The sequence below is a fragment of the Telopea speciosissima genome, chromosome 1 (assembly GCF_018873765.1).
Source record: "Telopea speciosissima isolate NSW1024214 ecotype Mountain lineage chromosome 1, Tspe_v1, whole genome shotgun sequence".
Lineage (NCBI taxonomy): Eukaryota > Viridiplantae > Streptophyta > Magnoliopsida > Proteales > Proteaceae > Telopea > Telopea speciosissima.
Genome location: NC_057916.1, coordinates 10,895,395 through 10,910,275, shown reverse-complemented (window position 1 = coordinate 10,910,275; position 14,881 = coordinate 10,895,395). Strand labels below are relative to the sequence as shown.

At 40.3% G+C, this 14,881-nt stretch overlaps 1 protein-coding gene across 1 annotated transcript; it reads right to left on the bottom strand.

Annotated features, from left to right (window-relative positions):
* Positions 1-710: 710 nt before the first annotated feature.
* Positions 711-10,405, bottom strand: LOC122657627 (proteasome subunit beta type-4-like). Its single transcript, XM_043852393.1, has 7 exons — positions 10,268-10,405; positions 10,091-10,155; positions 9,706-9,782; positions 3,509-3,638; positions 3,126-3,285; positions 2,779-2,964; positions 711-910 (listed from the first exon to the last, which is right to left on the bottom strand). Exons 1-7 carry the CDS (start codon positions 10,271-10,273, stop codon positions 797-799), a joined length of 738 nt encoding a protein of 245 aa, XP_043708328.1. The 5' UTR covers positions 10,274-10,405; the 3' UTR covers positions 711-796.
* Positions 10,406-14,881: the final 4,476 nt, after the last annotated feature.

Below are 14,881 nucleotides of genomic sequence, written 5' to 3'. Positions count from 1 at the left end.
ACAGCCCTAATCAATTTATCAAAACGGACTGTCCTAATGAACCTTTGCCTTTTTTATTTTAGGGTCATTTAATGAAATCATCATAATTCAAATACAATTTAAATAGTTGATTACAATTTAGGTGAGTTTGGCACAAACTTGATATTAGAAACGCAATTCTATATACCAAACAATTCAAGCAATAGAATCACCTTTTTTAATATGTCATGAGAAAAAGAATCACATTTGTGGATTAATTTTGGAACTACAAGATGGACCCATCCATTGTTTGTATTGGAAAATGACCTTCATGTTTGAATCCTAAAATTTTCCATTTAGAGGGCTAACTTGATCATTTGGACGGCTGTAGTGTTATCCTTTACATCACTCATTAGTTAACCAACTGCGATCGATTGCGGCTGTCTTGTACCCAATCCCTAATTGGGCTTTTCAGCCTTTTTAATTTTTGAGGAAGACAGTACATGGAAATATCAACAAATTTTAGCACTAGGTTAATCATATGGGGATGAGCCTACCTGGACACTGGATCTGCATGTCAGGTAGGCTGCTACGGAGGCTCTATATTGGCAGCCTGAGCCCAACATAAAATTTGCACTCAAATCACCCCAAACCATCCGAATAGAACTTCAAAACTATTCTGTATGAAACACAAAAAGACAAGAAGAAGCAATCTACCATTGGGCCAAATATTATCAAGACATCAAAAGAGATGCAATTTTCAATACAAGTTCCATTGGGTTTCTGCAATATGCATCTGGGAATAAAAAAAATGTCAGGAAACAATACTAGAAGCTGGCTACCATGATCCTTCAGCACCCTTTGTTGGATTCTCAAAAGCAGAGAATCCCCAGAAAGTCTTCAATGAGTAAGGCTGATACATGACTACTCCTGCTTCTGTGATCCTTGCAATCTGCACTTCCCAAGGTGCCAATATATTAGAACATAGAAAGATTACAAGTACCAGGTCACCATGCAAAGTTGAATGTCGAGAAAGAATAGGAAGGAGGGGTTAAGAGGTGTGGAAGTTGAGGGGCTGAGAGTTCATTGTCCATACTCTGAGCCAAACCATCATTTCTAACACGGCATCAGGTTGGAGGGGGGGAAAAACCCCAAACTCCAATCACATCCCCTCATACTAAGCAATCTTCTAATGAATACAAATATTTCTGATTCATCTCTTCCCAGCAACTTGATCACCATAAGCCTCAACCTCATGTTAAATGCATGTAAGTTCCACTCACCAGATTTTTTTTTTTTATTGGGTGTAAAGGTGAATACTGATTTTAATTTAATAGTGACAATGAGACAAATATATTACCCGAAAAAAAAAAAACTGAGATTTATGAAGCAAGGTTTAGAACAATCACATGGGCATAGTATGTACATCTGGAGCACAAGTATGCATTCAGAAGCACACTGAAGTGCTTACATAGGTAAATAAGACACCAAATGCATGTGCAAATACAAGGAACTTCTGAGAGTTTTCCACATCAGGAAACCCATTCAATATGCTAATATTTTGAAGTGGCGGTTGGTTTCAAAATGATACAGGGAAGCAGACCCAACAGGTATCACAAAGTTTATGCATTTTATTTTTCACTGGGGATGAACTACCAAACCATACAATCAAACTTCTCTCCACCTGAAAGCAGCACCATTTCCCCAGGTGAATTCTCATATTGGGAAGAGATGTCACAGATTGTATTGCAAAAAGATGAAGACCTACAACATCTATGCTAACTGGTCCAAGAAATGTGGAAAGTTACTAGTCAACAAAAGGCAATGTTTAAAGAAAGGTGATCATAGGACAGGACACCATTGATCTCCAAATATCCAAAAAAGAATAAAAAAAGGTTAAAAAATAAAAACACCGAAAGAAGACCAATTATTGTTGAATACAAAACATACAATAATTAGTTTAAGTGTTGAAGTACAGAAAATAACATATTATTGAACATTTTAACAAGAGAATAGGGTCCCTCCCCCCCCCCCCCCTCTTTTTTTTGGGATCTTAACAAGAGAGGTGGTGGTTGGTCGAAGCTCCAGTAGATAGCCACTCCCTTCTCAGGGAACTGTACGTGAGACTTCCGCATCATACAGCTAAGATTGATGACCAAGAGATACCCCTGAATAACCAATCTTATTATCCTGGTTTGATAATCCAAAAGGAGTTATTAAATAAAGTATTGACAATAGAATTGAAATGCGGGCTTGCCTCATGATAAGAAGACCGGAAATGGGGGATGCTGTAGAGAGGTGTTTGTGAAGTGCTTGTGATGCCAATAAAAGTGGAGTTTTATATAATAGCCATGAGGCTAGTTATGCCTTATGGAGCAATGCACTTGGCAATAGAAAAACAGTGCATGCATAGATTAGCACAAATGAGGATGTTGGGATGGAAGAGTGGTGAGACTGGAATTAGATAGAGTAATAAATTAATAATTGAATGCATCGATGGGAACCTAAGAGAAACACTACTCGGGCAAAGTGTGAGCCCTCTGCCCTCCATGCTTTACCCCAAGTTCGTGTTTTTAAGGTTGTCAGTGGTTGATTTCATAGTTTGACAAAATATTTCAGTTTTGACAATTGTTGAAAAGAAATAGCATGCCTTATTTTATTTCCTTTTTCACAACAACACCTCAAATAAGCCTTGTCCCAAGTAAATGAGATTTTCATGTTATTTTTTATGAAATAATATTATTGAACACATGAATTTTACATTTTTTTTTTAATATTAAGGAGTACCAAGAATGGCATGAAGTAAGGAAAGAACTGGACCTGAAGCTTGTTGACAGCTGACCGATCACGGTATAAAAGTACACGCATGCATTTCTCCAGTAGCTTAACACCATCTTCAAAACTGATGTTCTCATGCCACTCCTCGCGAAGGATTGGCCGTGCAAGGTGATTCCCAAATCCAGTGGCTATATGATTGTCCTCAAAATGAACACCAATCATACTGACCTGCACAACAGAATCCACAATAAATAAGACTAAAAAAACAGGGTCATATACAACCAAAATGCACACCTGCCCGTTATATTAAAGACTAGAAAAGGTTCAACTAACTTAAAAAACAAAAAATATTACAGGTACAAGAAATTGCCGGGCCATATTGGCAGTACCATTCCAAGATACTTCTGTCCATTTTTTACTCCACCCAGAACAAGTGAGTTCCACAGAGGATTGAATTTATTCCGCCGATTATACATCAACCGGGTTAAATAGTTGTGAACCTCTTTGGGCCCCAAAGAGTTCCCATCATCCCACATATTGTCATTTAAACTGCAAAAGCCAATCTCAAAAAATGTCAAGCACTCCTTCAGTGTAAAAAACACACATCACAGGACCAACTAAAACCAAAAGGTGGAGGACTAGAAAGGATTACGTTCTATGTGCACCCATTCACTTCAGTTAGGTTCAGCATATGTACGCAAAAGTTGGTTGTGTTTTTAGCAAATTTGATACCTTCATAGAACACTTTCTTTCTAAATGGATAAACGCTTACATAAGTTCATCAAGAAAACGTAAAATCTCCTGGAAATCGCTTATTTCTCCACTTGCACCAAAAAGGGAATGTTTTCCAATTGGTTTTAATCGCTCCACACTCTTGTAACGCAAAGTGGATCCATAGGAACCTGTCAACCGAGTGATAATAATTTCCTTAGAAATATGCACCAGTTAATTGTAAGAAAATTATGGATGTGGCAACAGTGACATGGATATGAATTCTCTAACAGACCCTAAATAATTTAACTACACACAATTCTAAGAGAATTAAGGACATGAACCTAATCAGATCCCAAAATTTTGAACCAGTGGTAATTCAGAGATAAGTAATAGGATATAATGAAGAAGATGCCGAGGGAAATGTACCACGATGTTGTAGTGTGGTTCCATGTTTATATTTCATAATTACCCACAGCCACCTTGTGTGCTAAGAATGGTTCTGATACAGATAAGTCACTTAGAAGGCTTATTTTATTGAAAATAAACTTTGGGTTGGGTTATGTTGGTGTTGGGCTTTTGGTCCCATATGTTTACTTTGTAATTGGCCAATTTAATGAGCCTAAAATATTGGTAGAAAGTAGGAAACGGGATTTACTTTATTAGTTTAGTTAGAGTCCTTTTTTGAGTCGGTTTCTTTCATTATTTTAGTTTCCTAGCCAGTTTATGCTACCTTATTAGTTAAGGATTGTGTTAGGCCTTTCCTTTTTAGTGTTTGAGTCTTTTTTTGAGTCTTCTATCATTCTATGTAAGTTTATAAGGGACTAGAGCCATGTACATGAATTTGTTTAATGAAATTGAGAAGAATAAAAAACATAGCCTTGTGCTTCGCTCTATGAGAAAGTATGTGATGCAGATTCATCACCGAAATGGGCTTATTTCTTTAGAAATAAGTCTAGGGTTGGGTTATATGTATGTTGGGCCTTTGATCCCATGGGTTTTCTATGTAATAGGCCACTTTTATGGGCCTAAAATATGGGTAATTAGGTTGCATGCGGGATTAGTTGTTTTAATTCCTTAGTTTTGATTTTTATGCAATTAGTGGTCATGTGATCACTTAAGTGATCATGTGATTTGTTTAAGTGGTCATGTGACAACTTAAGTGGTCATGTGAAGTAAGTAGTGCAGCCATGTTTTGAGTCTATTTCCATTAGTATTTCAGTTTCCTAGTCAGTTTAAGTTACCTACTAGGTTAGGGATAGGGTTAGGCCTTTCCTTTTTAGTGTCTAAATCTATTTTTGAGTCTTTTATATAAGGTTGTAAGGGGGCAAAGCCTTGAATACGAATTTTGATTAATGAAAAAAGTTTTTGCTTGTTGGCTGCCATTGTTGCTACTCCTGTGCTCCTTGTGAGTATGCATCCTTGTGGTTCTATCAAGGTGGAAAGGGATTGGTGGAATCCGATCGACTCCTTGCGCCGCGACGGCCGGGAGGATCCCAATTCGAAGGTGGTTCTATCCTTCATTTCTGTCCAAGCTGTTGCTAGTGGATTTCTGCTGCAACTTGTTCATTAATTTCTTCTTCTAATCCTCTACTCCCTTCCCCAATTGATCCCCCTTTATTTTTGCTTGAATTCCATTAAACTCTAGATCTTGCTGCTCAGCCATATTTGTCCATCAAAGCCTTAATCCCCTCATCCTTCATTAATTTCCCCAAAACCCATAGTCGATCCTGACTTACTGCCCAGTTTTACAGAATTTTCAAAACACTTAAAATTCTATAATACCTACATTATTAGAGTCCTATAAACCTGCCTAGCCATACCCCCTAAGCTCCCCTTCCATTATTCTAACCTAAGCCCTAGATTTGACCTAAAACTGCAATTCTGTCCAACTGAAACTGCATACAAACAGCCCCTTAGTTCCTTGTTATTGGTCCTGGTTTAATTGGCTTCTAGTAGGGCTTTACCCTATCTAGAACTACATTAGTATGGTGACATGCAATTGGTGAGAGGCCATGGGTAAGGGACTCAGGAGAGAATGGGATACTCGATCCAATCCTATCCTTGTTCTCGATTTTCTATTTTCTTCTTTGTTTTTATTTCAATCAATTTCATTGTGTGATCTGCTACAAGTTCTTCAAATGTTGCCTAGTATTTTGAAGATCAAATCAGCATTAAACTTTATTCAAGAAGATCCTGCCTGGGGCTAGGTCCTTCATGATCCAGCTCTACATTAGGTTCACAAAAAGCAGATCTTGATCTTAAAATAAAAAACAGGGATTTCAGAGCAAGGTCATGGATAATTCACTAGATAACAATATAACAATAACAACAATCACAATATAACAAGAAGAAGAAGAAGAAGAATAGCCAAAGGAAAGAGAGAGCTTTTCTCTTTTGTTAAATCATTCTTTTCAACATCAGTATGCAAATAAAGGCTGTCTTTTGGGAGATATGTTGCCTTCCATAATTATCTTAAGAAGGAAAATAAAAGGGGCAGGTGCAGGTAGGGTGAGAGAGAGAGAGAGAGAGAGATTAAACCAGTTGCAGGCTTGAAGTATTACAACAATCCATTATCACAAACTTAATCAGTTGAGAAAGGTTAATATTTTGACCTGCGAAAGGAAGTTTTGATAATTTATTTTATTCTCACCTTTATTTCTTCTTCTTCCTCTTTTTCTTTCTTTCTATTCCTCCAATTGGTCCACATGCCATCCTTAGCTCTCATTTGGCATCATGGGATATGATGGGAAATTGAGCTACAAGCCAATAGTTTGGGGCTAAGTGATCCTTTTCTTTTTAAACGCTATCAAGAATTCAGAGATCGGAACATGGGATTATATCAGTCCAGGCCAATCCCAAGTTAATTTGGATGATATGGCTGATATTTGACCGAGTCATGAGCCAGATAATCAGGGAGATTACTGGTATCAGCTGGGTTGGTCCTGAGCCAATCCGATCCAGAATTATGGCTGATACTGTGCCTATCCCTCAATCTGTGACTCTTGTTCTAATAAACTACTTAAGATAAATGTAATTACATTCTCATCTGCCCTTTGGTCATTCTTCTTATTTGTTTCCCCTCATTTAACATGGAAGTAGCCTGCAGTTCCAAACAAACATCTATTCACATAATTCACTCGATAACACTTGGTGAACACCTAGGCGGTATGATTGGGCTGGACATTTTAACAACACTGAACTTGATGTGAGAAAAAAGAACTTTTGAATCAAGCTCACAGGATGAAATATAAATGGCTTCTAACTTTTTTCAGAAGAATGATTAGCTCCTGTCTCATGATCCAAAGCAGTTGATGAGAATTAAAAACTGGCTGGGCATTTAAGGCCCCTAAATATAAAAAGAGGACTCAACTTTTCTATTGATAATAATATGCTTTCATGTCCATTTGCACATTCAGGCTTTCCAGATATAACCTGAGCCAAAGCTTATATTTTATGCTTTTACAGCACTCCACGGGGTAGCCCATGCTTTTGTAGGAGAGTGCTTAACAGAAAGTAGATACTGTAGTAGCTGATGTTAATTGTTAACATGTCTTGGCCCAGCAAAGAGATACTTTTGTGTTTTAAGTGCCTACAGGAGACTGAAATCCATATGTATTTACCTGAATATAGATACTGCCTATAACATGCAGTCAAGATTGCAGGATTGTAGCACTTAACAATCTAACATAAGCCTAAATGCCTAATGTTATAAAATTTTCAAGTGACTTTAAGTCCTTGACTGCTGTACCTGATAGTCTTAGCCTCTCAGTCTAATGAAATTTCAACATCTCGCGCATGATAAGAATTTTATTTCCTAATCACGAATAATTGTGGGGACATGTCCAATATGGAAAAACCCTAATGGTTGAAGTAGGACCAGTATTGATCATCACATAAGAATGCAACGCACCAATCAAGTTAAGTACCAAGTCCCATCCTTGAATGACTGGATGTATTCTCCAACACAGACTCTCTGGACATGGTATGGCATTTTTCCACCATAGGAATGATGTGAACCTGAATAAAACAAGCACACACTTCTTACTCCTGAAGCATGCATAATAATTATTCCTGCGATTGTTTTCAGTTTGGGAGAAGTTTTCCACTACTTCCAAATATAATCAGCAAGCAAGCATTGTCATACACTTGTTCTTACAAGCTTAAATAATAAAAGTAATGGCATTAGAAAAAAAATACAGGACTACCTTGTATCCTATGCGAAACGCAGAGGGGGAAAAAAAGACCAGAAGAAGACAGAAGACAAAGAAATGATGCACTGCTATCTGATTAGATATATGTTCTTATTCTTCTGTAAACTTTGCCACGCCAATGCAATTACAACAGCTAAAATACACATTCATAGCTAAGGAAACAGCATATCCTTCTTACAATTACCACCTCAAAATCTTTCATATTTTCTATTACCCCCCCCCCCCCCAAAAAAAAAAAACTTTGAAACAACTGTTACCCTCCCCTGTTGCATACTAATAACTAACTGGTCCCCACCGTTACAGACCTGTAACGGAGGGGGTTAGTCGTGACAGTGTGCCGTTGTCACGGATTTTTTAAGACCAAAATGCCCTTTGGGGTGGTAATTGTAAAAAACTCCCACTCACCGTCCCTTCTCCTCCTCCTCCTTCTTCTCCTTCTTCTTCTTCTTCCTGCTCACATTAACCGTACGAACCTCCAAGGGTGGCCTTCTTCTCCTTCTTCTCCTTCGTCTACCATAAGAAATACGGAATGAGGCAGGGCTGGAGCTTCACTTCAAGGATCCTTAATTCCTTACCATCAGACCATGTGGTGTTTCATGAAACAGATTGACATTTAAAGGGCACTATAAAAGCAAATATCTGTTTGGGTGATCTTTGTGGTGATCCATGAGAATAAATTAAGAAAGCGACAAGTGAGTGAATTAAGGGTTTCAGACTTTGATGATCGAGGTCGACCAAATTAAAATCGAGATCCAGATAGAAACTTTGGTTATAAGCTATGAATGTTTTGGGGATTTGAAGTATTAGGAAAAACGATCTATCTAGAAAAGGAGAAGGGGGGGAGGCCAGGGACTGGTTGGAAATTTCATAGGGTTATTTCAAATTTTTTTTCTTCCCATTCCTCTTGTTGCAGATGCGATGCAGTAGGGGTGGGACGGTGGGGTTGCAGGAAGAAGAAGGAGGGGGTGAAAGGATCACTTCACTTCTGAATCAGCGACTTTCTAATTTTTTTATTTGAAAACAATTTCCTGAAATAAGAGAACCATGGTATTTGTTAAACGCAACTGAAGTTTGGAGCTTTTGGCGATGGGTTAAAAGTTAAAACCACTAAAGACTCAGCGTCTGAGTTAGAACTGACCTTGAGTGGTGCTTTGGTAAATAGGGTATAGAGGGGGACACATTTGAAACTTTGAAACGACAGAACGAAACCTCAGAATCTTGTCTCCCACTTTCTCTCTCTCTCTCTCTCTCTCTCTATATCTCTGTTTTCCCGGTGGTCAATCCCAGGTCTTGCCTTGACGGTGCTAGTCCGGCTTCCAAAGACTCTGCGGATGCCAAAGGCAATGGGGTTTTTTTGGTTGTTTACTTTTGGGTATGGGGGAAAGTGTGGCCTTGATCTCGGTCAAGGTAGTCTCTGTACTGCGGTGCACCCATTGCTCGGTCTTCGCATCTGGCTTTTGTCCCCAAAACAGACCATCTTCCAGTTCTTGCACCCACTTTTTTTCAGAGCAAGCTTCCTGCTCCATCATAGGATCCTTGGAGACGAAGGAGAAGAAGGAGAAGAAGGAGAAGAAGGCCACCCTTGGAGGTTCGTACAGTTATTGTGAGCAGGAAGAAGAAGAAGGAGAAGAAGGAGGAGGAGAAGGGACAGTGATGGGGTGGGAGTTTTTTACAATTACCACCCCAAAAGGGCATTTTGGTCTTAAAAAATCCATGACAACGGCACACTGTCACGACTAACCCCCTCCGTTACAGGTCTGTAATGGTGGAGACTAGTTAGTTATTAGTATGCAACAGGGGAGAGTAACAGTTGTTTCAAAGTTTTTGGAGGGTAATAGTAAATATAAAAGATTTTGGGGTGGTAATTGTAAAAAACCCTAAAATTTACTTGATAAGCACAAATATGGGAGTCATCTCTACAAAGCTAACTTGGAATCATCCAAAGCGATCTATCACTGATACCCAAACAACATAAAATTAGAAGGATGGAAATGAAATAACAGACGTACTGCCTACAACTATGAAGTTAGGTTCAGTATCTGACCTCCCATATCAGCAGCCATGAGAATTCCATCTTTGTATTTGATACCTATAACCGATGTACCAGTGACATATGGATATCTGTATGGAAGCTCAACTTAGTTATGACCTTGAAAAAATGTCCGATAACCTTTAAACTATGGAACTACAAATAAACTAAAACCAGTCCAACCGTCAACTTGATAGCATGATTTTACCTGGAAAAAAAAAAAAAGCTAACATAGTTGAACAAAAACAACGGGGGTGGGGGAATGCCCCAGCGGCCAAGAAACCCTAAAATTTTCATTACGAGGCAACTCCAGACATGTGTTTCAGAGTTCTGATTGAATGACAAACCATTACATTCCAGGAACTCTAGAAAAAAGTTTCATATCACGGGACTAACTTACAGTGTTCTTTCAGATCCAAATTCAGAATTCGCTAAACATTGGTGTGCAGGAGTTGAATCAATCGACTGCAAAACCAACGACGATGTTAACTTCGATAACGACCAAAACTATCAACGAGAAGATGATGGTAAAGAAAGATAGAACAATGGAAATTGGAGTTCAGAGAACAAAACGTACGTTCATTTTCTGATTAAGCCGAGATTACCAAACTCCACGATGTGGCCTTCGCAAGAGACTCCGCGTACTAAATATATACTTTTCGAGTTTTCCTCCTGCTCAAGAAACCCACGCATCAGAGTTAAAAGCAGGGGTTGTGTAGCAAAACGGGCCGCAGATGTTTTCTATAAGTGAACCAACCGGAATGACGTGGTTCGAACGCACTGGACTAGTCGATACAACCCAGATCCTTGATGGAAAATTATCTCCTCAGTTTCCTGTCCAGGCCAGTTCCCCAGTGCTTGTAATAAGGGGGGGTGGACCCCACCCGGGCAGGGGTAGGGTGGTCATTATACCCTCCCTTATTACATGAATCGAGGAAATTGGGCCGGACAGGGAACTGGAGGGGACAAAGATCCACCAGGCAGGGGTATGATTTTTGCATCAATATCAAAGAAACTAAAATAAAGATAAATACGAAATTTTAAATTCTCTCTCTCTCTCTATAACTTTTTTTTTTTTTGGTAAATGGAAAATTTATTGAGCAAAGGGGTGTGTACAACCAGCAGCTTCAGCCCCACAGAGATGTTGAAGCCATTGCGTGGAATGTGGCAAGTCTGTCACACACACAATAGACAGTGCCTTCCTAGCTAGGGCATCTAAGATCACATTCATAGCCCTAGGAATAAGGGAAAAGGAAACCGAAGAGAAAGAAGCCGAAAGACTGAATACATCTGCAACCAGGTCTTCCACTTCCCAACCCGGCGTTTTTCGACCAACAAGAAAATCAATCGCATCAGAGCAGTCTGATTCCACCTGGATGTCCTCAAAGTTCATCTCCAAGGCTAACAAAAGAGCACATCTAATTGCAAGGACCTCCTCTATAATAGCCGAGCCAAAGTGAAAGGGTATGGAACGGGCTTTAAGGAGAGCACCAGAGTGGCTTCTACCAATCACTCCCACCCCTCCTTTAGTAGCACCTTTAGGAAGAGCTGCATCACAATTCAGTTTAACCACACCCACTGGAGGGGGTTCCCAAAGCCGACTAGGGGGAGGGACATTCGGTCTAGCCCCAAAAGAGCTACCTTGTCGTTGCTCAGCCGAGGTGAATTCCAAGAAAGCTTTCTCAGCTACAAGGATGACATCTAAGGGCGACCACACCTTACCGCTGAAGACCTGATCATTTCTCGCCCGCCACAGGTACCAACACAAAAAGGAAGCTCTGGAAAGCGATTCCTTGGCCATTCTTTTATCTTCTTTAAACCAGGCGTCCCACCCTTTGATCCAGTCAGCTAGCCCCGAGTTATTAGAAGGGGGGTAAAATGAAGAGGACTACCGAACCACACACTTCGAGCAAAAGGACAGTCAAATAAGATATGATCACTCGACTCAGAGGAGGCACCACACTTCAGACAGCTAGGATCATTTCTAACTTGCCGAGATAACAGCCCTTCGCCTGTAGCCAAGGCCTCATTGCAAGCTCTCCATAAAAGAGACTTGATTTTTGGAAGAGTATGAATAGCCCAGATTCGATTCCAAACCTCATTAAGGACATGCTCCCAATGACGAACTTTAGAAGTAGAAGCTTTATTCCCCAAATTCCTCTCTTCTATACGAGCTAACAAGCGGTAGGCAGACTTAACACTGAACTTCCCATCCTTCGCAGCTCCCCAAACACATTTATCCTCAGATGAAAAGAAACTCAAAGGGATTTGAAGTATAGCAGCAATTTCAGAAGGACTAAAAATAGCTTGCATGAGATTTTCCCTCCATCTACGAGTCACCGAGTCAATAATATCTGCTACCTTCATAATAGTACACCCAGCCGGCTTTTGAGAAGTCAACTTGCAATCCTGAAGAGCAGGGATCCATCTATCTTCCCAAAGGTTTATATTAGCCCCATTTCCAACTTTCCACATAAGCCTTTCTAACAAAACCTCACGCCCAATTAAAAGACTTCTCCAACCCCAAGATGGGCGGTTACCAATCTTAGCTTGGAGGAAATCACAGTGTGGGAAGTAGATAGATTTTAGGAATCTAGCCCAATGGGAAACAGGGGAGGACCATAACCTCCAGGAAGCCTTAGCCAAAAGAGCTCGATTCTGCAGCCTTGTGTCTTTGGAACCTAATCCCCCCCCCCTCTGCATTTAGGCTTGCACAACCTAAACCAAGACATCCAATGTATATTTTTCTTCTCCTCAGAAACACCCCAATAGAATCTGGCCAAGGATTTTTTAACTTCATCATCAAAAGAGGAGGGGAGCTTGAAGTAGGAACCTGCAAAGTTTGCCATTGGAGCCACTGCAGCCTTCAGGAGGACCTCCTTCCCTGCATGAGACAACAACTGCCCCTTCCAACCTTGCAACTTGCTAAGAGTTTTCTCCTTTATATCATTGAAGACCTCTTTCTTTGAAACACCAAAGTGAGTGGGTAAGCCCAGATACTTGGAAGGACCATCTCCATGCTTGACCTTTAGAATCTTGGAGAACCACCTCTTGATTCTGTCACGAGCATTGGGGCTAAAAGTTAGGCTGGACTTGTGCAAATTTATGGCTTGCCCTGTAGCATTGCAATATAAGTCTAGGCAGTCCTTCAAAGCATTAACTTCCTGCAAGTTCACCCTTCCAAAAAGGAGACAATCATCAGCAAAAAGAAGGTGAGTAACAGGTTCTCCTCTATGACGAACCTTGACCCCCCTAATGGTGCCAGCCAACTCAGCCTATCTGATGATAGCAGTAAGGGTCTGAGAGTACAAAATAAAAATAGTAGGAGAGATGGGATCACCCTGCCTGATCCCCCTAGTAGGAGAGATGGCACCCTTAATACAACCATTCACAAGTAAATTATATGACACTGAGGTAATACAGACCATCACCAGATTAACCCAAGAGGCTCTAAAACCTAGCTTCAGAAGCATCCCCTCGATAAAGCTCCACTCCAATCTATCATAAGCCTTCTGCATGTCAAGCTTTAGAGCTAAGAACTTATCCTTCCCTTTCTTTTGTTTCTTGATGTAATGGAACATCTCATGAGCGACTAAAATATTATCAGAGATAAGTTTGTTGGGAATAAAGGCTGATTGGGCAGGGGAGATGATCTGGTCCAGAGCCCCATTCAGTCTATCAACAATCAGCTTGGTGATGACCTTAAAAGTAATATTACACAAGCTAATGGGGCGGAGGTGATCAGCACTTTCAGGGGCCTTAACTTTAGGAATAAGGCAGATAAAGGTCTTATTAAGTTCTTTTGGAATCTGACCAGAACTAAAAAATTCCCGAACCATGGCGACCAAGTCCTCCTTAACAATGTCCCAATATTTTTGGAAAAAAATTGGGGGAAGACCATCCGGACCGGGGGACTTGAGAGGGGCCATTTTAAAAAGTGCATTGTGAATTTCCTCCACACTGGGGGTCGCACACATCACATTGTTCAGGTCATCAGTAACAACTGGTTGCACCGCATCCAAGACCGAATTAAGAGCATCATTATTGATAGTTTCAGAAGAGTACAAATTCTAAAAATGAGAGGAGAGGATATTACAGACCTCGGCCTCAGTGTTGGACCACACACCTTCATGATTTTTGAGCTTTAAAATCCTGTTGTGGTGTCTTCTTCGCAAAGTTGTCACATGAAAAAACTGGTGTTCTTATCTCCACTTTTGAGCCAATCCACCCTGGACTTCTGACGCCACATCTCCTCCTCTCTTTGAAGTTCAAACCGAAGTAAAGATTGGAGCTCAGTCTCCTTCTCTTGAGAAAAATGAGGGCTCGATAAGGCCTGAATCGATTCCAGCTGGGCTCTAAGGGATTTAATTTTATCGCCTACCCTTCCAAAGACCTCTTTGTTCCACTTCTGAAAGACCTCTCTACAGTGCCTAGTCTTCTTTAGAACTTGATTAGTAACTGAGCCTATAGTAGGAATGGACCAAGACTTCAGAGCTGCATTTTTACAATCTTCATGCTGGATCCACATAGACTCAAAACGAAAAGGCCGTTTTCCTTTGAATCTTCCACCCTCAGTATCAACCACCAGCGGGTTATGATATGAGCCAATACACGGCTTCACAAAAATAACTGCATTCTCAAAAGATTGTCTCCACGCCGGGTTACACAAACCTCGATCTAGTCTTATCCTGATATTTACTGTGCCCTGCCTCTTATTATTCCAGGTAAACATTGGTCCCACAAACCCAAGATCCATAAAATCACAACTATGTAAGAAATCCCTGAACACCTCACCATCATGCGCACATCTTCTAGACCCACCATCCTTCTTGTGCCAGGATAAATAAGAATTAAAGTTCCCATAGCACAACCATCTGTCCCCCTGATGATTCAAAGTCGTGATCTTGTCCCAAACCCTTTTCCTTTTATGCTTGGCGGGGTCACCATACACGCAAGCGAGGAAGAAAGAGGGAATGCTCACCATATTCACTGCCACATCAATGAAGTTCACATCTGTTTCCAAAATTGAAATGGTGACACTGTCTTTCCAAAGGAGTGCTAAACCTCCTGAAGCCCCAACAGGGTCCACTGTGACAAATTACCAAATTTTCCTTTCCTTTTCACCTTATCAATAGTAACCTTCTTACATTTTGATTCCATGATGAAGAGAATCTCCGGGTTTTTAGAATTG

Bases quoted from the DNA above. Each gene is read 5' to 3' on its own strand.
- LOC122657627 (XM_043852393.1), bottom strand. The intron at 2,965-3,125 runs GTACTGCCAATA...TCTGTTGTGCAG, and splicing joins GACAGAAGTATCTTGGAATG to GTCAGTATGATTGGTGTTCA. The intron at 911-2,778 runs GTCCAGTTCTTT...TGGGAAGTGCAG, and splicing joins CAGCTGTCAACAAGCTTCAG to ATTGCAAGGATCACAGAAGC.